This window comes from Rhinolophus sinicus, chromosome 1 (assembly GCF_057876585.1).
Source record: "Rhinolophus sinicus isolate RSI-liver-muscle chromosome 1, RSI-T2T, whole genome shotgun sequence".
NCBI classification, from domain to species: Eukaryota; Metazoa; Chordata; class Mammalia; order Chiroptera; family Rhinolophidae; genus Rhinolophus; species Rhinolophus sinicus.
The window spans coordinates 58,810,470-58,838,349 of NC_142501.1; the positions used below are offsets into that span (position 1 = coordinate 58,810,470).

Genomic DNA, 27,880 nt, shown 5'->3' on the forward strand with positions numbered 1-27,880 from the left:
TACACACAAAACTGAATATGATTTCAAGAGGTTCCTGAACCCACCAAAGCACATCTCACAGACCCAGGTTGAAAACCTTTGCAGATGGTGACGTTCAGAGGAGACAGCGTGGTAAAGGAAGGCTTCCTTTTCATAGCTTTGTTATCTCCCAACAAAGGCTGTCACAGTACCCAGGAGAGCACTTAGCTGGGCTGCATTGAACAAATTTGCTTTTAATGAAATGAATTTCCTAGATACTGAAGCTGCAAGGCAACCATCTCAACCTGAGCTTTCCCCGATGGGCTCTGTGGGATGAGGCCACACTGTTGTGTATGACAGTGTTCATCAGATAGCTGCTGATACCTAGCGATTTGAGGATAACTCCAAAAAATTAAAGTGTAAAAGTCACTAAGAGTGGGAATTGATTTTTATTTCCCAGAGAGTATGTACAGAAAAACCTTCATAGACATAATTAATTAGTAAATTAAATTTACCAGAAGTTAGTGACAATACTGTCTGGGAGATTACATAGACTTCTTGTTTGTTTAGAGTACTGCTGTCCAATAGAAATACATATCATGTGAGCAGCTTAAGTAACTCTAATAGCCACATTTTAAAAAGTAAAAGGAAAGGGTGAAATTAGTTTTAATAATATATTTATTCTATCTAGAATATTATTTAAACATGTAATCAACATAAAAATATCAATGAGATACAGTCCATTCTCTTTTTTTCCTTCAAATTAAGTCTTCAAAATCCAGAGTGTAGTTTACACTTACAGCGCATCTCAATTCAGACGAGCTACATTCCAGGCGCTCAGTAGCCACATACGGCTAGTGGCGATCATATTAGTTGGTACAGGTTTAGAGAATAATGAAGCATTGGAATCAAATTTTTGAGGTGTAAACATTATTGAATAACACATATATACACATACATATATATGAAAAGAGCCCAGAGGCCAAAGTACTTAGTATGTATGAGGAATGACTGTCACTTGCTGCTCCCTTTGATCACATATGTAGTGATACCATTGGCAATAATGTGTGAAGGAAGAAAAATAATGAAAATCTAAAGATTTTTTTCCCCAGCAGATTTTAATTTAATCTGGTTGACCTTAAAAATCTCTTATATGACCTCTGCACCTAATAGGCCTTTATATACACATCTGTTTAATTTTTGCCATTAAAAATAGAATTTTAGTATTGGAAAAGACTTGAAATCATTTACTTTTTAAAGTGAGGAAGCAGAGATAAATAGATGGCCTTTCTTACATGGGGTTTTTATAAAGGAAGCTTTAGTTCTTTGTTTCTTCTTTCCACTACCATTACCTGTTATTATTGAGCTACTAATGTGTCAGACACTAAAACCATCATTATTAATCTTAAAACAGCTCTACAAAGTAGATCTTATTATCTTCATTTACAGATGAGGAAACTGACCCCTAGAGGGACTATTATAATGTGTCCAAGGTCATAAAGCTCCTTAATGCAGAGCCAAGAGTCACACCTACCCTTTTCTAGTCCAAAGCCTGTGCTGTTTCTAATACAGTCGTCACCACTTATCCATGGGGTATATGTTCCACGACCCTCAGTGGATGCCTGAAACCACAATAGTACATACATACTTAAGATAAAATTTAATTTATAAATTAGGCACAGTAAGAGATTAACAATAACTAATGATAAAATAGAACAATTATGACAATATGTTATAATAAAAGTTATGTGAATGTAGCATTATTAAGTAAGGGTTATTTGAACACAAGCCCTATGAAACCACGACAGTTGATCTGATAACCAAGATGGCTACTAACCAAAACTAACCTTTGTAGCTTTGCATAGACAGGAAGGACACGCTGGACAAAGGGATGATTCATGTCCCAGGTGGGACAGAGCAGGATGGCATGAGATTTCATCACTCTACTCAGGACGGTGTTCAATTTGAAATTTATGAATTCTTTATTTCTGGAATTTTCCATGTAATATTTTTGGACTGTGGTTGACCACAGATAACTGAAACCTTGGAAAGTAAAACTGTGGGTAAGGGGGAACTACTGTATGTCACGCAGGCCATGTGAGGCTGGGGAAGGAGCTTGTTGAAGCACGAGTGGATGATTGGTGAAGTACTAGTGGATGATTGAAGCGGCCAAGGGAAGGAGGGGTGAAGAGAGAGGGAACAAAGGAAAGACTGGAGAGGTGTGGCCTAAGTGGGGAAAGGTGGTCAAATGAAACGTTCGCGTTAGTAGGGTGGTTTCTTCCACTCTCCATAGGTGGATGGCTTGGGGGCCCTTTCTTGACAGCCTGCCAGGCAAGTGGGCTCTAGGGCGGTAGAAGAGGAAGACATTGGTGAGTTGCCTGACTCCTTTAAAGAGAACCTGTGCCTTGTGGCTGTTGCACAATCCTTGCCCATTGGCCGATATGCTTTTTCTTGGCTGGGATTCTGAGGATGGTAAAAACAAAGTGAGGGTTAAAGGCACATGCCCTCTATTCACTCAATATCCTTTAGCTTCTTGGAATTTAACGCATGCATTTAGTCAGACCCAAGAAACATCTATCTCTGCTGTCTTCTCCTTGCATATCTCTTGGTGATGTTTAGTTTCATACCCATGGGTTTAGTTTGTCCTTGTTTCTTTGTGCCAGCTTCCATAAGTGGAAAATTATTTTCGTCCAGGATGAAAATATGTGAATGAAACTAAGGTACACTTTTCAGGGAAGATAAACACAACACCCAGTCTTTGAGACAAGGATGATGATAGGGGTGTGTGGTTATAAATTTGAGTACTTATCCTCAGGGCATAATACTGGTGCTGTAGTCTGCTGCTGGGTGGCAGCCAGATTGACTACAAGTTTTGGGCATGCACCATGTCTTTTTCCAGGTTCTCAACCACAATGTTCCAAAGCACAGCTGCAAGGAAAAAAAAAAAAAAAAAAAAAAACAAGAAGCAAAATTCAAATAAAAAGTTCCCATGGGTTCCATTGGAACCATGGACACAAAGAATGCTTACAGTTCTATGGACTTCCACTATAAAATGTCTTGGATTTATTTCAGAAACTGCGGTGGGAGAAGAAGTGGGTGGGTATATAGATGAAACAAGATTGGGTATGAGTTGAAGCCGAGTCTGGGTACACAGGAGTTCATACACTCTCTCATTTTTGAATAAGCTTGAAGCCCACTTGAAATACCACCAGAGATTTCCATTATTAACATTTTGTTACATGTGTACTTTCTATGTGTACTTACCCATAATTTATATAAGTAGGATCACAATGAACATGTTTTGTAACAAGCCCTTTTCACTCAAAAGTACATTTAGTCTTATTTATAAGCCTTTGTTTCCAATTTTAACTAATATTGTAACGAACATTCTTGCACATGCATCTTTTCTCTTTTGCATCATTGCTGATTCAAAGGTGTGCACATTTAACATTTTGATACATGTTGCCAAACTGCACTTCAGAAAGGCTGAACCTATTTATACTGACAGTACCTCATCTCACATCTAACCAAAACTAACCTTTATAGCTTTGCTAGTCCAATGAAAACATGGTATCTCATTATTGGGATTATTTGTATTTCTTAACTAGCAAGAATAAAAATATCATATGCTTAGTAGACATTTATTTTGTGTGTGTGTGTGATTTGCTTCTTCATGTTCTTTACCAGTTTGTCTGTTAGGGTGTTGAACCTTTTTATCGACATGTAAGAGTTCTTTGTATATTAATGACATATACCTTTTGTCATATAGGCTTATGTTGCAAATATTCTCTCTGGGTGATGCTTCAACTTCAATTATGGTGAATGTGTGTGTGTTTTCTTCCCCCCAATGTCGTAATTTTTAACTTTATGTAGCTTAACCTAAACTTTCATAGTTTTGGGCTTTGGAGTCATGTTTAAAAATCCTTCCTCCCTACAAGACTATGAAACTAAATATTCATTTATTCTTATAGCATATATTTTCTTTTTTTTTTAAATTAAAGTTTATTGGGGTGACAATTGTTAGTAAAGTTACATAGATTTCAGGTATACAATTCTGTAATACATCATCTATATCTCATATTACGTGTTCACCACCCAGAGTCAGTTCTCCTTCCATCACCATATATTTGACCTAATTTTCCCTTTTCTAGAACTCCCTCCTCCCTTAGCCTCTGGTAACCACTAAATTATTGTCTATGAGTTTTTGTTTATTTATTTGTTTGTCTTGTTCTTTTGTTTTCAGTTTTATATACCACATATCAGTGAAATCATAGCATGTATTTTCTTAAGATGCTGTTGTAAAAATGAACATTATAATACTTAATACAGATAGAATACTTGTCATTTTAACCCCAAAGATAAATACCACCAATAATTTATATTTATATAAAGTATATTACGTATATATTTATATAGAAATTTATATATAATATACTTTAAAAATTTTCATGCATCTTGGGCATCTTCTTTTGTCAATATATTAGGTTGGTGCAAAAGTAATTGCAGTTTTTGCAATTATTTTTAACCTTTTAAACCTCAGTTACTTTTATGCCAACCTAATACATACATCTACCTTATTCTTTTTAACAGTTGCATGTCAAATTGTATAGATCAGTTTTTCTCAGTTTTTATTATTCCTCTATGAAGCCTTTTTAGACATTTTTTCTTAATTATCTCCCCATATAATTTCAGTACCACATATATACTGCAAATCTGTTTATGTACTTTATGCATATTTGTGCTTTATACATAAAAAAGTCAGTTTTGTCTTCCCCAAGAACCAATTTTCACTTCTTTGGTTGTGATATTGCCCCTTTGAGAATGCATGGCATAGATATCCCATACCTTAATTATTTCACATGTGTATACTACTTTTGATATTCCAATGCTATATTATCCGTATTTCCTTTATACATATATTTTGTGTTTCTATAAGATAAATTCCTAGAGGACAGAATATTCAAGATGGCATTTTAGAATAAAAAAAAAAGAGAGAACACACCACACACAAAAAAGATAAATTACTAAAATTGAAAAGCTGTGTCAAAGGTATTAATATTTAAAAATTTAGTAGATATTGCTAAAGATTGTACCAATAATACACCTTCTAATATGTACTGAGAATCTGGCTTTAGTTTTTACCTATAAGTCATAAATCCACTTAGAATTTATTCTGGGATGATGAATAAGGTAAAGACCTATTTTTGTCCCCCAAATCTAGTTCATTGTCCTTAAATACTTCATTGAATCAATCTTTTCTTGATTTACCATATATTAAATATGGTAAATGTTCCTATATATACTCAGGCTTTGAATTCTCTTCCATGATTGTTTATTCCTACTGAATTACCATCCTATGTTGATTATTCTTGCTTTAACAACATGCTTTGATAGCTGATTTTTCAATTCCCTTTTATAAACTTCCCCCTATTTTCTTGTTATTTAAATTTTTTCCCTCTGAATTTTGGAGTAATTTTGTTTAGTTCTAAAGCAAGCAAACAACAACAACAAAAGCTGTTAAAATACTATTGGGATTAAGATTGGGATTATATTAAATTTGTGGATTAATTTAGAGAGAACTGCAGAATACATTATAGAGTCCATTATATAGAAATAAATTTAAAATAAGTCATAGAAGAAACTGAAATAATGTTCACTTAATGAGGTATACCTGTATTAGGATGTTTTGAGTAGTAAATCACGAAAATCCAGGAAAAAACCCCCCAAATTTAAGCATAAAAGAGAGTTTATTGGCTCATTTGACTGAGACGTCTAGGGTTGAAGCAGTCGTTAGGCATGTCTGGATCCCTGGACTCAGGTAATATCATCGGGACTTGGTTTCTGTCTTCCAAGTTGGCTTTTTAGTTTCAATCTTAGACAAGTGATAGTGAAGGTGGCCTGTATGCTCCATGTTTATATAGTCTTTAGCACCTGCAACATGACAGGAAGAGAGTCTTTTTTCCTTTGGTGCCAGTGAGTGTACCAATGGTGACTGTCTCTGGCCAGATCTGGGGGGTGGGGGAGGGGGAGGCTGGGAATCAGCCCCACCCGAACTGTGCAATACCCATTTTCTTATAAAAAGGGGATTTTAAAGAAGCATTAAGAAATATACTAAGTTGAATTTCTAATAGTATTTTTAAGCATATCCAAAGTTATTTTGGGGCCATAAATGTGAAAAGAAACCAGGTAACTGAGTAGGAAAAGATGTTGAAATATTTTTAAAAATCATCTTTGTAATTGAATATTTGTTAGAATTGTAATGCTAATTCTTGACAAATGACTCTTCTCTCCTTTCTTAATCTAATTACTGTTTAGAGCTCACAAAATCTTACTTCATACATTTATCTTTTTTTGCAACTTAATCCTCTCTCCTAGTTTTGCCTGCTTCTAAGGAAACTTCATGCCTTACTTCCCTAAACAAATCAAAACCCTGTTAATTCATCTGGTCTTTTAAGCTCCTATATTCATTGGTCAACTACAAAGAAATTGTTTAGTTGAAAGTCATCAATGATTTCTTAATCACCAAATCCAATGGCCTTAGATCTTTCTCCTTGATGGCCTGCAGTCTCTGCAGCATTTGATAATACTGATTGACCTTTCTTTCTAGAAACATGTATTCTTAGTTTCTACAAAACTCACTCTCCTGATGCTTCTTGTAGCTTTCTCATGACTTCCTCCCTGTTTACTTTGTTGGTTCTTTTTCCTTACCTTCTTTACATGTAGGTGATTCTCAAGGTTTTGGCTTCAAATTGTCTCTATTCACTATTTTGGTCCTCTCAAATCAAACACTTCCCTATTTTCAAAAGAAAGGTATGCACCTTCTTTTTAGCTGCTTCTGGTCAGTTCCTCCCAACATCTGCATGATCCAATCCTAACTATCCATTGTCAAGGCCCAGCTTAACTTCTTTTGAAAAAAAAAGTTTTCTTCTGAGTCCCATTGTGTCCCCCCACCCTCCCCCTTTAAATGGCTTTCCATCTTGGAGTAGTTATTTATATCTAAGAATTGTCTTACTTTCTGGCCAAAAGCTTCTTTAAGAATACTTTCTAATTCAACCCTGCATCTCCTATACTGTGAAACAGTGTCATGTATATTCATTTCTTTATTCAACATACATTAAGCACCTACTATGCATTGTGCTAGGTCCTGGATAAGTGGTGAAGAAAACATTTGTGGTTTCTGCCCTCACTGGATTTATAGTCTAATGAAATAACAAATACGTATTGTGATATGTTTAATAAAACTTTGAGAGAATGAATCTTACATTTTTAACTCCTCTTTCATCTTCTCTCCTCAAACTCCTGCCTACATTTCCTGCACCCTTTCCTCTGAAAATCGCACAGATTTCTCAAACTCAACAGCTGAATTTAATTCATATGCTGTGGATACCTGTGATTGAGAAGTTTGTCCTGTTCAAAAAACTCAGTCAAGCACCTTCTCTCTCCAAACCTTCTGCTGATTTTGGTATTTATATTAATGTTACTACCTCATCCTCATTACCCAGAGGAAATCTTGCTATTCTATTTGATTTTTTCTTTTCTTCATATTTAATTCTTTTCATTGAAATACTTAACATTCTTGCTTAGGCCCCTTTATCTGTAGCAGAGGTTGAAAATCAGTGACCCCTGGATTCTACCTAGCCAGTAGAGGTGTTTTATTTGTTCTGAGTAATAGTCTTAAAAATATGGTGTTTTTTCCATGAAAAAAATCAGAAAATCTGGCAACACTAAGTCCTCATTCCTCAAGAATTGGCTGGAATTTAGATAGGACATCTAAACTACCACTCTAATCTCTACCACTCCTTATAGTTTTTACATCTAGTCTACTTCCTCATTTATAAAACCTTCTGAGTCCTTAATTTAGGTGTTTGAGTTGAGTTTACAATCTCCGGTCTCTATGATTATAGAATGTTAGTACTGAAAGAGATAATAAGAGATCATCTTCTCTAGCAGCCTTCTTTCTCCTCTCTTCATTCTCTAAGAGATGGAGAAATTGAGGTCCAAAGAATTAATTATATATACTTGACCAATTTTATACAGCTCATGTATAACAGGATTCTATTATATGCCATTAGACCCTTCGCTCACCTTGGTGGGTAAGTCCCTAATGTAGACCCAGCGTCCCTCAAATTCCCCACCCAGGGCCTGTAGTTAAAACTTTCCAAGTTCAACGTCTCTATGCTTAAAACTCTTGCTTTATCAGGCCCTGATGCTGAGACCTTAATCAGGTAAGCTAGGCCCTAAGTGAGGCCACTTGCTTGTGAGGTTCTAGAATATGTCCCCAATCTTTCTAGCCATATCCTCTAGTGCTTACCTGCATATAGCTTATATTCCTGGGATATGTCTTTCTCCGTGTGTGTGTGTGTGTGTGTGTGTGTGATCTAAAACATACCCTATATTTTCCAACCTTTTTGTTTTTTTTAGTGTTATTCTCTTTACCTAGATTATCCTTCTCCAACCTCTGCCTGACATAATTTTTTCCATCCTTTAAAGTCTACTTGAATGCTGTCTCTTCCATAAAGTTTAGTAGTTAAGGTGGTCTGTATGAAAAGGGGCCACATACTAAACCTGACAAGCTGGGGGATGGGGGGTGGCCTGCATGGTGGGCCCTACAAATTTAGAGACCAAAATTAAGCACATAGGATGGTCTGAAAATAAAAATTCCTAACTGAAAAGGGTCGTGGCAGATAGTCACATCCTCGGTCTGTAGCTTCCCTGACAAAGGTCAATCTTTATCTTAAGTGAGCCTGTCTATTGTGTTTTTGCATCTAAGACAACAAACCCTTGGAATGTCAGAGTAATCCCTTTTTCTGGACCCTGCAGGGCACAACCCACCATCAGCACCAGAGCAGGAAACTACAGATTCCCTCATTGTTGTTGTCCCTTGATTACCATCTCTGTGCTGTAAAATGCTATTAACTATTCCTGTACCCACCAATGTAACAGAAGTATCTGTCTCTGTAATTTACTTTTTATCCAATCCCAGAGATTCACCCTGCTCTTTGCATTTTCCCATCTCCTTAATCTACCACAAATGGATTTCATGTAACCCTCCTCCTTTGATTCTAATGTATAAAATAAGTTGCAAAACCCACCACTTTCCAGGGCATTTTCTCAATCCCCTGAGATTTCGCTTCCCTGCAATTGTTGTCAGTTTGGCCCACATAAACTCTTAAAAGCTTTCTCTTAGGCTGGATGTTTTTTCATGGACACATATGATGTCGGATGATTTATCTAATCTCTGTAAGCCTCAGTTTCTTCATCTGTAAAAGGGGACTAACATCCCTTTTACAAATGGGTTGACCATGATCCCACTAGTTTAAAAGTATTTCTACGAACTGTAGCAATCCCATCTCACTTTTCTTTTGCCTCAAATGCTGTCTTGATTTATAGTTATTTGTATTAGTTATTATAGTATTCATATTACTAGTTATTAATCACATATTATAAATATGCTATTATATGTTATATTTTTTCACAAGAGATGAGAGCAGGGACTTTGTCTTACATGTATTTACATTTCTCAACAAGAACTTGTAACAGTATTCTCAACAAGAACTTGTAATTACTGAGTTAGTGAATATAAGCTTTCTGAGATGTTCCTAAATTCTATAAAAAAGAAATAAACACAATAGTAACTGCCAGATCTCACATTATTCCTTTATGAGGACTTTGGGAGAATTTTTTTCTTAGGCTTCTATACCAAAAGTACACTTCTCTTAAGCAACTTAAAAAAAATCTTATAGTCCATGTGAAACTTATTAACTATGTTTTCCCTTTGCTTTAGTTGCTAAGAACCTCAGAGCCTAATTTGTGGTGGCACCTCTCTAACACACACGACCTTTTGGCATGAATTTTTTGGATATTAACATACCCTGCCTTTATTTTGTTTTCCAATTACTTTTTGTCTCTGTTTCATCCTCCAATCATTTTCTTCTATTATAGTATATATCTCTTCCTGAGCACACTCAGTCTTTTGTGAGAGAGGTGGGGCATCAATAAATAATAGATATATCTATAAAATACACTTAAAAAAATGGTTCTTAAAGCTTGTTAAAGGATCTTATTTCTTTTAATCTCCTAGCTCACAGAGTCATCATCTACTTCAATGCCATCAGAAGAGCACTTCCTCAACTTCCTACCTCATTTAAAAAATTTATTTACATCTTTAAAAGAGCAACATTTGTCCTTATAAAATATGTTTATTTTATGGAATACAGATAAGCAAAAAGCAGAATAGCTAAAACAACAACAAACATCATCTGGTAAGAACCTACACACTACTGCTTTCACAACCTACTTTTCTCTCTTAACAATGTATTTTACATTTCTTTCTTTATCATTAAATAGTCTTCTACATTATTATTTTTACTGGTTCAAACCATCCCATTGATTATGCCTCAAGGTTGTCAATTAGACTGTATGTAACTGCACATTCCCTTCCTGGAAAACCTGAGGATGCTCTTAAACAAGTATGAGTGAACTTCTCTTATCTGCAATCATGTTATCTATTTCTAAGAAGTATGGGTGTAATATATTTAACCTATCTTTTCTTGGTGGACAAGCTGACTTGAACTCCACCCTGCTTAATATGGAGGTATGACAATTAAGTTTGCAAATTCACACTAGAAAAAGTGCTACATACCTCATTGCTGAGTATCACTATGGTCACCTTCAAATTACTCCCCTTGGGAAGCTATGCACCAATGCCAGCAGCTAGTCCACCCTTCAAAGCAATTTTGGAACTCTTTATCTGGAATGGCCATCAGAGCCGTTGTGGTATTACCCTTGATGTCCTGAATTGCATCAAAATGTCTTCCTTTCAATATTTCCTTTATCTTTGGGTAGAGAAAGAAGTCATTGGGGGTCAGATCAGGTGAGTAGGGAGGGTGTTCCAATACACTTATTTGTTTACTGGTTAAAAACTCCCTCACAGACAGTGCCGTGTGAGCTGGTGCATTGTCATGATGCAAGAGCTCCTTCGGGACCATTTTAGCGCACACCTTTCTCATGCCAACATTTTCAGTTAAAATTTTCCTGTTTCTCCATGAATGTTAACTTGGTCTGCTATGCTTCTCACAGTCAGCCGATCATTTTGATGCATAATTCAATGAATTTTTGCAATGTTTTCATCAGTTCTGCTCTTTACTGGCCGCCCTAACCTCTCTTCATCCGTGACGCATTCTCTCCCCTCAGAAAAACATTTAATCCATTTGTACACTGCCGTTTTCTTCATGGCATTATTCCCATAAACTTGGACTAACATGTCCCTGATTTCACTTACACTCTTGCCAAGTTTAACAAGAAATTTAATGTTTGTTTGTTGCTCTAATCCAAGCTCAGACATCCTTGTGATGGCAAACAAACATGCAACAACAATAATGAACACCACTCAGCAAGACACCGCCACACGTTGACAGGAACATAGCTGTGAGACACTGATATCCCAAGGTTATGAAACCTTCCCGAGCTGTTTACAGGGCTGCTAATGTAAGCGCATGGTGGCGAGTTCATGAACTTAATTGTCAGTCCTCGTATATGTAGTTTTGATTATTTCCCTTTGCGAACTTCCTAGAAGTATACTTACTTGATCAAAGAATATACACATTTTAAGGATTTTGATACATAGTTTAAAATGCCTGGGGGAGAGGGAAGATGTACTAATTTCTATTCCCACCTGTAATGTCTGTTTCACTGAACCGTTGCCTAACACATATTATTTTCTTTCTAATCTTTGCCAATTTAATAGGTATTGAATATGCCATTTATATTTGTGGCTGAATATACCTATTTATTGGCAATTTTTATATATATCTTTTGATAAACTTTTGTTACTCTTTTGCCAATGTATAATAGTTTTTAAATTATTAACATCCATACCCCCCTTGACATCCTCCTTCCCAGTTGTGCCTCCTAATGAAGCTAATTTACATACTTGATCTATGCATCTCAGCTCCTGATATTTCTTTAAGGATTCATTCAGTTATCTTCTTTCTTGACAGTATCTTTACCCTCTGACTACCAGTTTCTTCTCTTGTACTAATAAACCTCACTAAATATCTTCTCCTTAAAGAAAAACCCCAACTTTTTTCTTTCACTTGCTATTCTCCTTTGGCTACTGACCTATCTCTTTTCCTTTACAGCCAAACTTCTTGAAAGAATTGTCTTCACATGCTGCATCCACTTCATTTCTATTTCTTCAAGTCACTATGAACAGACTTACATTAAGATCTTCAATGCCTTCTTTCTTGATAAGATTTTGATAACAATTATATATATGTGAAAAAGCAGGATACAAAATAGTTTTCCCCAAATAAATTCAACTATGTAAAAAATATCGATGCAGAGAAAAATCTAATAGGCAATACAAGACAATTTTAAGTTACTTCTGGGTAGTTAAATGGAGTTCTTTCTTTTAAAACTTTTCAACAATTTTAAAAGCAAAATAATTTGACATTGGAACACATTACAGTGTAAGTTAGAAGTTCTCAACCTACATTTCCTAAAAGGAGGCAAAATACTAGAGAAGTCACAGAAAGGAGCTACTGGGTGACTCTTCATTTCGCCTCAAGGCTCAAAGGACAAGAGGACCCAGATCCCCAGGGCAGGCGCTCCCGCGGGACACGGCTGGAAAACCTCCTGATAGGATAATCTTGTCTTAAAAGGGCCCTCATGCCCCTTTCGCTCATCCTAAATGACCTCTAAGCATTTCAGCCTCTCCTGCTAACGTCTCCAAACCGCAGATAACGATCAAGCGTCTCCAGTTGCCGTGGTAACAGCCGACACTAACCCAGCTTCCATAACTCTTCCCAGAATGCTGAGCACCTTCTCTCATTCACTTCCGGTTTCCGAAAGCTGACTCCTCCCAGAAGTACATGCCTGTCATTCACCCTGCGCATCCTGACCGTGTGGACCTGCTGGGACGAGTGTGGTGTATTTCTGCGGAGGGCGGTGGGTAATGCTTTGTTTTTCCCCAACATTCAGAATGACTGGAACGCTAAGGGAAGGCTGTAATCTCACCGCATTTTTGTTGGCCCTCGTTAAATGGGTTAGACGTTAGTTATTCAAAAGCTGAAAGGCGGAAAGCACTTTAAAATTATCCTCTGCTCATTTGTTGCTGTGATATATTTAAAGAACTTGAAACAACTTCTTATAAAAAAAGCAGTTATTTTTGCCTTAGAAATGAAGGCAAGTGCAAACAACAAAACACCCGAATTCTACCCACTAGGTACAAACCACTATGTACAGTTTGGAGTAGTCTCCCAGGCCCTTCCTGTGCACGTAATAAAATTTCAAAATGAAATCACGTTGTATATGGTATTTTGTAACTTAAAAAACTTATGAACACATTTCATTAAGAAAAGACTTCAACAATATGGTTGCATGTACTCACTCCATTGTACCTCCTGGGCATTTAAACATTTTGTATCCTTTTTGCTTTTACTTAGTGCTGCAATGGAGAAATGAAAATTCATAGAGCTAAATCTTTGCCAATGGTCTCATTTCTTTGTGGTAATTATGTTTTTCTCCTTTTAATTTAGTCACTTGGATTTGCACTTCCCTATCTGTCCCCTAATGCATTCCCATTTCACCCATGTCTATACTATAAGTGAATGAAGTTACATCCAAAGCTTACTCAATTTTTAAAAGTTTATTTTTCTGAATATGAAAATAATACATGCTTATTGTAGAACATTAGGAAAACCCAGAAGAATATAATACAAATATTCCAGTACCTAGACAACTATTGATCATATTTTGACATAAATTTATTCTAGTTTTCTCTCTCTGTTGCCTTCAGAATGAGTATTGAAAACACATTTACTCCTTTGGTAGGAAAAATGCAGCTTTTAATTTGCATTTCTTTGCTTATTCATGTAGCTGAATAATATTTCAAATAGTATTTCAAATGTTTACAGGCTATGGCTTATTCCAGGCCTCATCTTCTCTCTCTAGCCTTTCCTGAGTATTACAGACTAAACACACTAACTTGAATGGTCTAGTTTTCCATATATGTGTTTCATTCCCTTACTAGATTGGAATCTGGTTGTATGATCCTGGATAAATTATTCAATTTTGCCAAGCCCATTTTCCTTATCAGCAAAATAGTGATAATATTATAATACTTACTTTACAGGGTTGTAGTGGGGATTAGAAATAATGTATCCAAGGTGACCTCAATAAAAAGAGGCTTTTTTACAATTTACAGCTTTAGTATTCTATGTATGTAGGAGTTATTCATATTTTCATTTCAAGTGGATGACTAATCCCAGCATCCCATCCAATTTACACCTTTATTGAGCATCTGTGACACATAAGGCACTGTTCATAAGGTCTCTTTAGCCTTTATTATTTAGATACAGTTCAACTTCAGCAATTCTCTTGTTCTATTTCTGCTACCATGGCTGACTGGTCATAGTAGGTGCTGAATAAATGTCTGAGCTGAACTGAGTAATTTATTGAGGGCAGAGAAGCTCAAATGAAACCTGGCGGGCTGTAATGAAAGCCATAATAGGTATAAAGTTCTTCGTACATTGGGAGATCAGGAAAGATTAATTTTGATTATGGTATCTGGGAATGTCCTGTGGAGTAGGTAGATTTGATCAGGACCTGGATAAGGGCCGAGGAAAGGGGCTTAAAGGTGGAATTAAAGATGAGTTAAGGCTTGGACGTAGAAATAAGCAGGTTGTGTTTTGTTATCAGAGTTATTTGGGGTAGCAAGAGAGTAGGGTGGGTGAATGGGCCCAGACGAAACAGAAAAAATAGTTGGTACTATATTTTGAGGATTTTGATGTTATCAGTCATAATTGTAGCTTTCAAATGTTAAAAACTGCTTTCAGAGGAGAAGTGGGCCAGAAACTGCAATTAGCAGTCTCTGCTAACGATAGGAAGTGGGTGGATGGCGGAGACCTTCAGAGGGAAAAGGAGATCAGTGGCCAGTATTGGCCAGGAGGTGACCACGAGGATGCGGGGCTACGGAAAGACGCTATGGGGACTGGGTAACAACACTGCGAAGCCCGCAGCAGCCTGGGTGCAGCCTGCGAGGGCAGAAGCCCACCCCAGCTCCCCCTGCTGCACGCGACCCAACACCCCCACCTCTCCTGGAGCCCCTCGCCCCGCCCAGATCTCGCTCCGCCCTGCGCCTTTCGCCCCGCCCAGGGCTCCTCGCTCCGCCCCGCGCCTTTCGCTCCGCCCCGCGCCTTTCGCCCCGCCCAGCGGCCCTTGCCGGGCTCAGAAGCTCCTCTGGCCCAACCTCCTCGGCCCCACCCTCCGACCTTCTTGCTGCCCAGCTACCCGTCGGCCCCACGGAGAAAGACCCTGAGCAGTGAGTTTGGCGAGAGGGTGGTTACTTTTCCTAGACTCACCCCGTGCCACCCGAGGCAGGAGGAAGCAGCGGTGAGGACCGTGGATGGCATGGCAGGAGCTTCGGACGAGCGTAGGCCAGGCCCTGCGGCCGGGGAGTCGCTGCAGCAGCAACACGTCGCGTGCCAGGTCTTCCCCGAGCGGCTGGCTCCGGGGAAGCCCCAGCAGGGGTTCCTCTCCAGCTTCTTCAGCAACAATCAGAAGTGCCAGCTCATGCTCCTGAAGACGCTGCAGACAAGTAGGAGCTGACCCGGAGGCTGGGGGTCGGGCGGGGTGGTGTCTGAGACCTGGCGGGCAGGGAAGAGCCTCGGTGCCACTCGGCCAGTCTCAGGTGCGGCATGGGCCGGGTTCAGGCACCTCAGCGCAGAGACTAGGCAGATTCGGCATTATGGGCGAGGGGGTCTGGGCCTCAGTTTCCTTATCAGAGGACGCGCTGAGGCCCCTGTGGGCACTACTCTTGCGGAATGAACAAGGAGTAGGGCTAGGAGTTTGCCGTTTTCTGACACACTCACTGGTCTGATCGATTCTCTGATTTCTTATGTAAGTTATGCAGCAATATCGGGGGACTTTATATAGAGTCTGGGTGAAGCAGTTTTAAAGAGCCACGTTAATTAAGGCGTACTTACTGTTGGCAGTGCAAAAACGACCGTTTTGCAAACCTACCTTTCGGTGGAAGGAGTCCTTAATCTTCATACCTGGGTGGGCTTCAGAGTGTTAGAAACCCCTGAAATGGACTGCGAAATCGTGTGCGATTGCATCTACCTGCAGTTTTTGGGAGATAGTTCATAGCTTCATATATATATATATATTTTTAATTTTTATTGCGGAATATTGGGGTTACAGTGTGTTTTTCCAGGACCCATCAGCTCCAAGTAGAGTTATTTTTTTCAATCTAGTTGTGGAGGGAGCAGCTCACTGGCCCATGTGGGAATCGAACCGGCGACCTCGGTGTTATGAGCACCCGGCTCCAACGAACTGAACCATCTGGCCGCCCGGCCTCCTCATATTCTTAAAGAAGCCCATGACCCCAAATGGGTTAAGAGCCACTGCTGTGGTTTAAATAAGGACATAGCTACCTGCCTACGTAGGAATTTACGTCTAGTCCCAGGGACACTGCACTAGAGAGTTCTTAACTCCTTAACTCCTTTACTTCAGACATAGAAGTCTTAAAGGTACTTGTCCCAAAGCAAGGTTACTCTTTCATAGCTGGCCAGAGTTCAAAAATCAATCACCCCAAAATTTCCTACCTTGAGATTACCAAACCAGCATATATGGAGTCAGGGGGGGTGGGAGGAGGGAGAGTAGAGGGAATGCTGAGATTGTATTTAGTTTGCAAATATATATTGAGTACTTCCTAGGTTCTGGTGTGGGAAAATACTAAGATGAGTAAGGACCCTGCCTTTAAGATGTTTCAGAGTGGAACGCAGAGGAAAGAATATGGCATGCAGAGTTAGACATGGGTTCAAGATCTGGTCCCTCTCCTTGTTAGCTGTGGAAGAGTGATTTAACTCTATGATCCCCTCTATCCATATCTGCAAAAAAAAAAAAAAAAAGGGGGGGGGAGGAGATGGCATAAAAATACCTCTTTTAGGGTTGTTGTGAGGAATAGATTTTATGAATGTAAAGTGTCAGCGTATCAGGAGCTGATAAAGGGTAGTTGTTCCTGCAGGGGACGAGCCAAACAGTGAAGGAAGAGTTGAGATAGGATGTGAGGAGGGTGAGGTGCTGAACATGAGCCCCAGTAGGAATGAATAGGCCTCAACTTTCTGCAGGGAAGGCTGCTGGGAAAACCTGTTGGTAGAATTAAAGCTCTGTCATCCTATCCCTGAGGATGATGGGAGGTGGGAGAACCAAGGGGGTGATGGGAGAACCAAGCCACATGGGAGACCTTTGTTTTCTTGTTCTTCAAAGCAAATTGATTCTAAAATACTGTAGGTTCTTTTTGAAGTACAAAACCACTGTGCTCCCTGCAAATTTTTTTTTTTTTTTTTTTTTTTTTTTAGTAAGAGGACAATAGATTTTTGAACCCACTTTAACTTTGTAAACGTCTTTTATTTGCTTGAATAATAATGCATTAGTATGGTGCCTGACACCTGATATACACTAAATAATACTTATCATTAATAATAATTCTTTTACTGTTAACACTCTTAGGAGGTGGGTTAGTAAAGCAATAACCTAACCTAACTTTATCATCCCAACTACTACTTTTCTCTTACTCACCTGTTTTTGCTTTCAACACTTTTTTAAAATTAAAACCTTGATTTCTTTTTCTGTTTTTTTCGCTTACATCATGTAATTTGCTGTGCATTTATACACTTAAGACGCCTATGTGAAAAGTTATTGGAGGCGTTCATTGTACTTTCCTGTAATTGTCACAGGCATATAGACTCTTAGAAGTGAAAGGAGCCTCAGGAGTCATAGGCCTCTTCACCCCCATACAGAAAAACTTCTGTGCCATCACTGACCAGAGTGTTTATAGATGTCTGCAGGAACAGGTTATCTGTTCTTTGAGGCTTACCTTGAGTGTCTTTTGTATCAACAGCTTTAATTATTGGAAAAATTCCTTTCTTATATTGAGTTGAAATCTGCTCCATGTAACGTCTACCCTTTGGTCGCTGTTCTGCCTTCTGTAGAAATATTGACTGAATTCATTCCCACATGGAACTCCTTCAAATACTTGAAGCTGTGTGGTCTTTCTCCTTTCCAAATCCACAAATCCTTTATTACTTCTTACCAAACATAGTCCTGTACTGTTCTAATTGCTTTCCCTCTGTGGAAGAGCTTCAGTTGGCAGGTCCTGTTTAGAGTGTGGTACTCAGAATGGGACACTGGGTTACAAGGGTAGCGGGACCAGGTCAGACAATGGTGGGGTTACTTCGGTTTGCTGATCTGGATAGTGTGCTGCTGTTCATTTCTGTGGATATGGCCCCAAATTTCCTCAGTCTTGGTATATAGTTTAATACCATGTGTTCGATCATTTAACTAAATATGGCTTTTAAAAGCATATTTGACATTATCTAAGGTGTTTGGTAGTACTCGTCTTGTTATTTGTATCAGTGTTTCATTTCATTAAGTACTTGTTTTTATGTTAAGGTTGTCTTTTTATAACCATTTTTACCAATTTCAAGATAGTATTACTTCATTAAGATTGGTGAATTACTTTTTGGTAGTATCTCACGCTGCCATTGGATAATTTGATTGGCTATTCTTTCCAATTAGCATATGTAATTGAATCAATATCTTTTTAGACCCATATGTCAAGCTTCTACTTGATGCCATGAAGCATTCGGGTTGGTAAGTAAATCGTTTTGAAGTGCTGCTCTATATTCTGGCTGCTAAAAACAAAAACAAAACCCAAACTGGAACAATTTAAGATTTTTCACTTGAGGCTACAAAGCCTTTTCCATGTGGTAGGTGATGGTGATTGGCTGCGTTCTCTGCAGGCAAGCCTTGTTCTCGCTGGACGTCATCTGCCCTAATGCCAAATCTCTGGCTCTCCCATTCACCTCGGGTATTTAGTAAGGATTATACCTAAAATCTTTCTCGTAAGTAATTGCAAACCCAGCTTTACTGCTATGCCAGTGTCAGCATTGTCCTTAATGGAGAGGAAATCTCAGCTTGTTGCGGAGGAGCTCTCCAGGTGTTGTTTAATTTTGAAGGGATTAGAGGAAGACTTCTGAGGTCCACTTCTTAACATTCTGGCCCGAGGGCAGTAACTCCATCATATTTCCAATATGGCCTTAATTAGTCGACCAAAAGCTTTATGGAATCATAAGGTTCATAGAATTTGAACTAGGATAGATATTGCAGAGACAGTTTCCTTGTTTTGCAGATGAGTCCTGAAGGTGTTAAGTTACTTTCCTGGTGTTTCTTATGCGTTAGTGGTGGAGGGGGTTTGATACAGTTCTGACCCAGGGCTGTTTCCTCTGTGCCACATGCACACTGCTTCTGGATATGGTCTCTTTAATCCATTCTTGCCTTTCAGTGCTGTGAACAGAGAAAGACACTTTTCTTGTGAAGACTGTAATGGAAATGTCAGTGGAGGTTTTGATGCTTCAATGTCTCAGGTAGGCATTTTTGCGAAGTTGTTTTCTTTCCTCCAGTTCTGATTTTGCTGAGCACCTTGCACATGCTGGGCGTTCTGTTTGGTAGACATTGTGTGGGATTCACAAAATGAATTAGTCATGGTCCTTACTCTTAAGGAACTTACACTCTCCCAGGGGAAATGGGGCATGAATACAGATCATGATAAAATTTGAATCAGGTTATAAACTATTTTAGGTGGGCATGGTTACCACTACAGAACAGTGATATGATTGACTGAAAGGTGCCAACAGATTCAGCTAGATTCACATAAAGCCTCTTCAGGGCAAAGAAGACAAACACTGTTGCCCAAAGCAGGGAAAGCATGAGCGAAGGTGACATATTGCGAAAGCACAAGGTATATTTGGGGAATGGCTTGTTGTCTAGTTTAGCTGGAGGGCAGGAATGCATGGGGAACAAGAGGAAGTAAGATTGGAAAGAAAGGTAAGCCATAGGGTTGGATCCTTTGAATGCTGAGCTTAAGAATTTCACCTTTACGTGGTGAGAAGTGATACACCTTTGAAAACTTTTGATTAGGGGAATGAGATTTCTTATCTGTAAAATATGGGTAATGATTATATCTATCTTATAGAATGGATATGAGAATTAAATGAGACGTTTCTTATATAGAAAACATAGTAAGTATTCAATAAAAGTTATTAATTTTAAGTCACTGGAGGGTTTTGACAGAGTCTTGGAGGTGGTAGTTGGATTATGTCATGTGATGGGGGTAGTTGAAGGAGGTGTTATGAGTAACTGTTTCCATTTTACATATATAACCCACATCTAACTACACTTAATTGTTTCCTTCTGGGGAATTTTATATGTATTTGCATTATTTATAACTGTTTCCAGTAATCATGGGAAAAAGCAGCATAGCACAGGGGTGAGTGGCCTGGGTTTTGGAGTCAGGTAGACTTGAATTCAAATCCTAGTTCCTCTGCTCGTTAGCTGTGGGGCTTGGGCAAGTTATTTGCCTTATTCTCTGTTTCCTCATTTGTAAATTGGTCATCACAATACCTATAGCTCTCAAAGTGAGTCTTGGTAAGTTCTTCCTCCCTTGTGGTTAAATACAGTGGATGTTTTGAACCTTCATCTTCTCAACAGTGTTGAACACAGTGGGTACTCTCTTTTTATTTTCTTTTTGGAATTAAAGTTTGCATTGTGAGGTATCTCATTCATACAGAAAAGTAAAAAAACCTATCTGTACACTTTCAGTCATAATACAATGAATACCTGTGTAGCTGCTGCCCACATGTGAAACAACCTTGCCAGGACCTCAGCAGCCGGTGTTCCCTTCGTGGGTCACATCCCCTCTCCTTCCTTATTTGGACTTCTGTGGTGATCATTCCCTGCTTTCTGAGGGGCTTTGCCATCTGTAGATATTGTCCAACAATGTGTTACTTAGTTGTCTGCTCTTAAGCTCTGAGTTATATGTGATAGTTGGTAGCTTTATGAAATTAAACAGTACATAGTCTTCTGTAACAATTCTTTTGCTCAACATTGTGAGAGTGTTTCCTGTTGTGTATATCACTGATTTATTTAGTTTCACCGTTGGCTAGTACTCCATTGTGTATCTATACTACAGTTTACTCTATCTAATACTGACTTTTTCCAACATTTTTATTTTGAGTAACGCTGCTGTGAATATTTTTACCTTTTTTTCCTGGTGCACATGTGCAGAAGTTACGGCTAGGAGAGGAATTGCTAGGTCATATGGTATGCATACCACTTGACTTTAGCAGGTAATACCAAACACTTTCTTCCCAGGGTTTTAGGTATACAGTACTCTTCTGCTGCTCCTTTGCTAGCTTACCTTTCTTTATCAGTCCTGAAATGTTGAAGTCCCTTAACCCTTGGTGTTAGATCCCATTCGTTTTTCCTCTATACTCTGCCAAAGGGATCTCATTTATTGTCCTAGGTCAGAGCTCTCTTTTGAACTTCACATCACTATATCCAAGTGCCCACTTAACGCCTACACTTGGATGTCCGCAAGGCATCTCAGACCTGACATGTCCAAGTCCAAGCTGGTAATTTTTACCACACCTCATCCCCATCTAACCTGGTCTGTTAGTTTTGCATATTTCAGTGAATGGTACCACCATCCATCCTATTAAATAGCCAGAAATGAGGGAATCATTCTTGATACCTCCAACTCCCTTCCCATATTCTATCCATCACTAAATTTTGTCCAATTTACCTCCTAGATACCTTTTTTTGGCTCCCACTGTCTTATTGTCAGATATCATGACTCCTTGCCTAGAATACTTGATTAGCCTTCAACTAGTCTCTCTGCATCTAGTTTTGGTCTTCTGCTTATTTTCCCCACTATAGTCAAAAGGAGAAAGACAAAATAAAACAAAAGCACACCCCTGTTTCACCATTCCTTTCTAGTGACTTCCCATTGCTCTCAGGATAAAGATAGAGTTCAGTGATTTGGCCACTGCTGACTGACCTCACCCGCCTTACCTCATGCCGACCATCTCCAATGCTGTGCTGCAGCAATACAGGCCTGCTTTCAGCTTCTCACACATTCTGTTCTTTCAACTCTCCCCCTACCCTCTGCATAGATTGTTCTCTCTGTCTGGAATGCTCCCTTCCCTTCTCAGATTTAACTCCCATTCATCCATTAGATCCCAGTTTAAACATTCCTTCTGAAGAGAAGCCTTTCCCAGCCTTTCAGACCAGGTCAGGCATTCTCATTGTAAATACTCACGACCACCTGGGTTTTTCTCATGACAACTGTCATTGCGTGTATTTAAGCATTTTGGTAAATATTTGATTAATTTCTATCTCCATTAGTAGATTATAAATATACTAATAGGTCTTAATAAATATTAGTTGAATAAATGGATGTTGCATGAATGTATAGGAAGTATCTAGCCTGTATCCCAGTGTCTGGCGCATAGGAAGTACACAATAAGTGGTAACTGTTATTATTAGGATACCTCATGTCTTTATTATTCAGTGTGCTGCTTGCTTTTTGCACATTTTTCTGAAGGTCTTTCTAAGGATTTCCCCTGAGAATTCTAGTAGAATGGGACTGTGGTGGTCATTCATTGTTGATTCATTGCTCATTTAGAAACTTGATAAGAAACATTTTATGTATATTCTCATTTAATTCTCACAATTCTATGAGGTAGGTACTCTATCCCCTTTTTATAGTGGAGGAAACTGAGGCACAGGGAGTTCAGAGACTTGCCCAAGATCACCGAATTCATAAGGAATGGGGCTGGAATTTGAGTCTGTCTACTTCCTTCCAAAGTCCACACTCTTAATATGACACAAAACTCCACAATGCTGTGGAGTCCAAGACATACTGGTACAGTCAGCCCTGTGAGGACAGTGAATAAGTGTCCTTACTGTAAGTGCTGCTGTGGTCCAAAGAGAGGAGAAGGGAGAAGTTAGCCCTGGGGAAGGCTTAAAGAGTTTGTAGTTAATACTGGGCCTTGACACATAGGTGGGTGTGGGGGTCAGTGGAGAAGCGTGTGCAGAGACAATCCAAGCAGGTGACGCCCCTCAGGTGAGACAGAGGATGGAATCCGTGAAATGAGAGTAGATTGTAGAAATAATCGAACTTCTCTTGTTTTGGTGCCTCCTAGATTGTTTTGTGCCAGAATAATATTCGTAATCAGGCCCATATGAACAGAGTGGTCACTCACGAGCTCATTCATGCATTTGACCATTGTCGTGCTCATGTCGACTGGTTCACCAACGTCAGACACTTGGCATGCTCAGAGGTAAGTTTCATTGTCAAACATGTCTTTTTGCCCCCAGGACACTTTGAACATTTTACTCAATTTATAGTTACTGTCATAATTCCACGTTAGTTTTGAATTTCTGTGTTTAACTACTGAATATAATTTTTGAGACACAAGAGGCATTTTAAGTATCTTTTTAGAATTGTCTTAAGTATAACCTTTAAATCCTAATAACAGTGATGATTAACTAATTAACTAACTATAATAATAAACTTTTAGAGAATAAACTATATAATGTAAAAAATAAGGATAGTTAACATTTACTGAGGGCTGTGTGCTCAACACTATATGGTTTGTGGATTCTTATTTAATCTTCACAACAACCCATGGAGGTGGACACTATTATCCCCATTTTATATCTATGGAAAGTGAGGCATTTGTTTAGATTCCGTAGTTAGTAAGAGGAAGAGGCAGGATTGCAACCAGGGTTCTTAACTGGTTTGCTGTGCTGTCTTCCATAGCTTTGTCTTCCAACGCTCCTTGCTTGTCCTAGAGCAAAACATTTAGTCTCAAAAATACAACATAAAAAGATAGCTATTAAGTACTTTGTATTACTCTCACGTGTGTTTTATGCACATGTACTCGTATCTGCCTACTGAGACATACATATTTCATATTTGCATTTTATTAATTGAAGTGTGCAACGTGCTAAGTTAAAAAACTAGCTAAGTTAAAAAACTAATACAAATTTTAAGCTATGTATACTTTATAACTTTGATTATTTTCTCTTACCTTTGAAATTAATAAGCAACCCCAGTACATGAAGTTATAACTCTTATTATTTGGAGAGTAGACTAAAACTAGAGTTTCGAAATGTGTCTCTCCTTTGGGTGTTATGAAAATTAATAATGCCTTTTAGCTAGTGAAAGTGTGTTAAGTGCCTTGAGCGCCTCAGAGGAACAAGGCCATGTTATTGTAGAAGTAGCAAGAAGTGGGCCGTTCTATTTGCAATGAATTAGCAAAAATGTGGCCAGGTTGGCTGTAGAATCTATGTGGGTAGTTCCAAGACTTCTTTTTCCTTATCTATTAAAGCTGCTTTTTACCTTAGAGATGTAGTAAATTAGAAAACATGTCCTAACTTCAGGCTGTCATGCTCAGTTTGGAATGTTCTTGGTTCTCTGTGCTTTGTACCACTTAATTTTGCATAGGACAATCGAGCCTCTGGAGGAAGGTTATGAACTTATACAGGTTTAAGGGAAGGTCCAAAAGGGCTTCAGTGATTTAGGCTATGGCTGGGAAGTTCTTATGCTCAAAGTGTCTTAGATATTGATGTATTCAGTTTTAAGTCACATTGAAACTCAGTTTGTAGATCTTTGGAAAAATGCTTTCTTGAAGTCCTTTTGGAAATTTTGGATGTTTGTGTCTTGTAGAGAGCATGGACTTTTTAACTCTTAAATCCAAATCTCTGACTTTTGGTTCCAAAGAAATTAGTTCTGTCAGTAAGGCTACCGTGTAAAATTTTGAAAATTTTCTTTGTTAGATGATTGACTCCCCCCCCACTCATCCCCACCCAGTGTATTTGGCATTGTCTAGCATAGCTCATCCATATCTGTTCTTTTTCTTAATTTAAGAACACCTTGAGTCAATAGAGTTTAAAAAAGTCTTACAGACACTCTGTTCTCAGAAAAACTTGCTAATTTTATATTATTTTACAATAAAAAATGTGTGGATATAAAGGTATAGAGCATAAGCATTTACTTTCTTTTCATTTGCCTTCTGTCTCTGTGATAGGTTCGAGCTGCTAACCTTAGTGGAGACTGCTCACTTATAAATGAAATTTTCAGGTTACATTTTGGATTAAAACAACACCATCAGGTAAGAACTAACATGAAATCACTTACCCTCAAGAGTGCTAAGAGTGCAAATAGCGAATAAAGAAATAAGAAGTACATTTAGTATTTGAAATTTGAAAGAACTACTTATATGAAAAGAATACAAAATGTATACCGTTTAAGCCAAACAGATGGAATTTAGTTTTACTTTGTAATTATGGGCACGCTGTGTGACGGATGGAGATTTTTACAGTGACAAGAGCTCTGATCTCACCCTTGGGATACTTTTTCAGATGGGAGTAGATAAGGAGTGGAAGTGAAATCACAGCCTGTCTTATCTTTATCCTAGCAGTCCTGGACTTATATTTGGAAGCTACCACGGTATTCTCCAGACAAAAAAGTGGTACCCTTCAGAACAGAGACTGCATTGCAGCACAGGTTATGGCTGTGTATTAGTGCACCTTTACAGGATGTAATATGTGATAGCAAAGCTTTGGATTGGAACAGACTTGATTATGATGAACTGAGCTGAGAGGGATTTTGTAAACAAAACAAAGCAAAACCAAAGAAAACTATAGGCCAGATGATCCTGCTAGAAAGCTTTTAAGATCTGCAATGGATGGACACGGGGAGAAGAGTATAGACCTGATGGACTGATAATGAATGTAAGCAGTTCTGCCCACAGCAGCCCAGGGGCTCTGTGTCCACACTTAGGAGAAAGGCTGGTCAGACATTTTCTGTGGGAGGAACTTGCTGGGCCAATTTGTGAGGTACATGGGCATCAGCATAGCAGTTTAACCAGATGCAAAGAAGATGGGCTTGGGACAACAGGAAGGCCCTTTGTTCTTTAGAGAAGAGTAACTGATCTCTGGGGTGGAGGGTAGAGTCACAGGGAACCACTAACAAACTGTGAACTTGGTGAATGGGAGCTAGAAGAGAAGCAAGCCTGCTGCCTGGAGAGGGTTATGACGCAGAAAGGGGCATATTCCGCTTTCAGCCTGTGCTAAGTCAGCTGAGTGATGTGCCACTGAGTTGCCTTGTACCACATGTCTTCTGTGCCCTTGGACCCCTGTTTCTCTGGTCGATTCAGCTCAGGCTGCATTTGATTGGGCTGTGTGCCCTGGCTCAGTGGGAAGGGTGGAAGTAGGGGTACACATCGGCTCACCTAGGGAAGAGGATAACGTGGCTAAGGCCTGTGGTCTAGGGCCAGAGTCTTTGGAAGAGAAGTCTCGCCTCTTTTTACCTTGGGCAGCAGCAGCAGAAAACAAATAGCACTAGCAGCAGGATGGAAAATATGTGGAGGTAGTGAGAGCCTGGTTGTGGGAGAACAGTCTTAGAGAACGGAGTCCCTGCTTTTGTACAGCATGTACCCAAGAAATAGAAACAATGATTACAGTAACTGATTGTAAAATTGCACACTTTTAACATAAATTTATTATTTCTGGAAAGAAGTAAATCTGGACTGTGATCTATACTTGCGTCTCCCATTTCTGTGGCTCCAGAAGACAAATTTTTACCACCATTTTTTTTTTCCCTGGAGGAGAGAAATTTCCTCTTTCTGGCATTTGCTATTGTGGCTTCCTCTCTTTCTTATTCCTTTATGCCTGAGGGTTAGTTTTAAAATCAGTGGTATAATTTAGGTTGAGAAGCACTGGTTTATAGTCCAACATTAGTGAGCATTTCCAAGTTGGGTATGTTCACCAGGCTAAAGTAAAACTGGGAACATGCTGAGAAAGTCAGTGATTGACAGGATGCATAGCCATCAGAACCAGTGTTTGGTTAATTTTCAGGAAAAAGTTAAATGCCATTCTTTTGAGTTTTAGTTTGATCCTGTGGAGAAATAAATTGATTAAAAGCTCTCCAATAACTGCACTGGCAGGATCTTATGCTTCTTGAAATATTTAGAATACTGAGCAATTTTAGTCTGTTACTATGTAAATTATAAAGTAAATTTAGGTAAATTATTTTCTTAGTAAGAGAACTTTAATGCCCATGCAAAGAATACTAAGAAAAAAAATGTTTGATTTTTTTCACCCCCTTGAAAAATGGAGACACATTCCAATTTTGTGTATATGTGTGTATGTATGTATATATATATATATATATATATATATATATATATATATATATATATATATATATATATGATTTCCTATTGCCTGGGGGAAGAGTGCTTCTCTTGAAGGAAAAGTTATCTAGCATTGGTCTACTGAAAAGTTAAGGAAAAGAGTTGCAGAAGTAAAGTATATTTTAAATTTATTTAAATTTTATTAAAAATTCAACCAGAACCTTATTTATACACTTTCTATAATTTTCCGAATTGGGAGTTATTGTTTGGCAAACACTGCCTAGAACTTCAGAGAACGACATCTGCTTATATTATTGGAAAAAATGAAAAAATTGGAGGAGGTCTTACTTATACCTAAATAATTATATGTATACCTAAATAATCTTTCTCCTTAGACTTGTGTGAGAGACAGAGCCATTCTTTCTATCCTGGCTGTTAGGAATATCAGCAAAGAAGTAGCTCAAAAGGCTGTTGATGAAGTTTTTGAATCTTGTTTCAATGACCACGAACCTTTTGGAAGGATCCCACATAACAAGACTTATGCAAGATATGCTCATAGAGACTTTCAAAACCGTGATCGGTATTACTCAAATATATGAAGACAATGACATTTTATATTACAGAGCTTCAACGATCATGGAGAAAATAATGGTTTTCAAGCGCACAAACGTATAAAATGTAAATGATCAATTAAATCAAGATAAAACAGAAGATGCTGATTCTAGCATATGATCAGAAAAAGTAACTCTGGTAAAAAATGAAACTGCCTTGAACTCTAAGGCAAAAATTATATCTTTATAATTATTTGGTAAATAAGTTAACTGTTTGGTAAATAAGGCAAATAAATTACATTTTTGTATTTTCTGTATTGTACT

General features: G+C 38.4%; 1 protein-coding gene across 5 annotated transcripts in view; it reads left to right on the plus strand.

Annotated features, from left to right (window-relative positions):
* The window catches only part of ATP23 (ATP23 metallopeptidase and ATP synthase assembly factor homolog), a 43,702-nt gene extending 15,833 nt beyond the window's left edge, over positions 1 to 27,869 (plus strand). Inside the window, exons 3-8 of one of the 5 annotated variants that reach the window (XM_074325495.2) lie at positions 12,769 to 12,906; positions 18,570 to 18,615; positions 19,307 to 19,388; positions 23,007 to 23,144; positions 24,897 to 24,980; positions 27,401 to 27,869. In XM_074325495.2, coding sequence (XP_074181596.2) covers positions 12,831 to 12,906; positions 18,570 to 18,615; positions 19,307 to 19,388; positions 23,007 to 23,144; positions 24,897 to 24,980; positions 27,401 to 27,604 — 630 coding nt within the window. In that variant the 5' untranslated portion in view covers positions 12,769 to 12,830 and the 3' untranslated portion in view covers positions 27,605 to 27,869. Of the gene's footprint in view, positions 1 to 12,172; positions 12,907 to 13,433; positions 13,468 to 15,004; positions 15,557 to 18,569; positions 18,616 to 19,306; positions 19,389 to 23,006; positions 23,145 to 24,896; positions 24,981 to 27,400 lie in introns of those variants that run through there. The other 4 variants (XM_088800348.1, XM_088800346.1, XM_019742415.3 and 1 more) reach the window with 4 other exon arrangements.
* Positions 27,870 to 27,880: the final 11 nt, after the last annotated feature.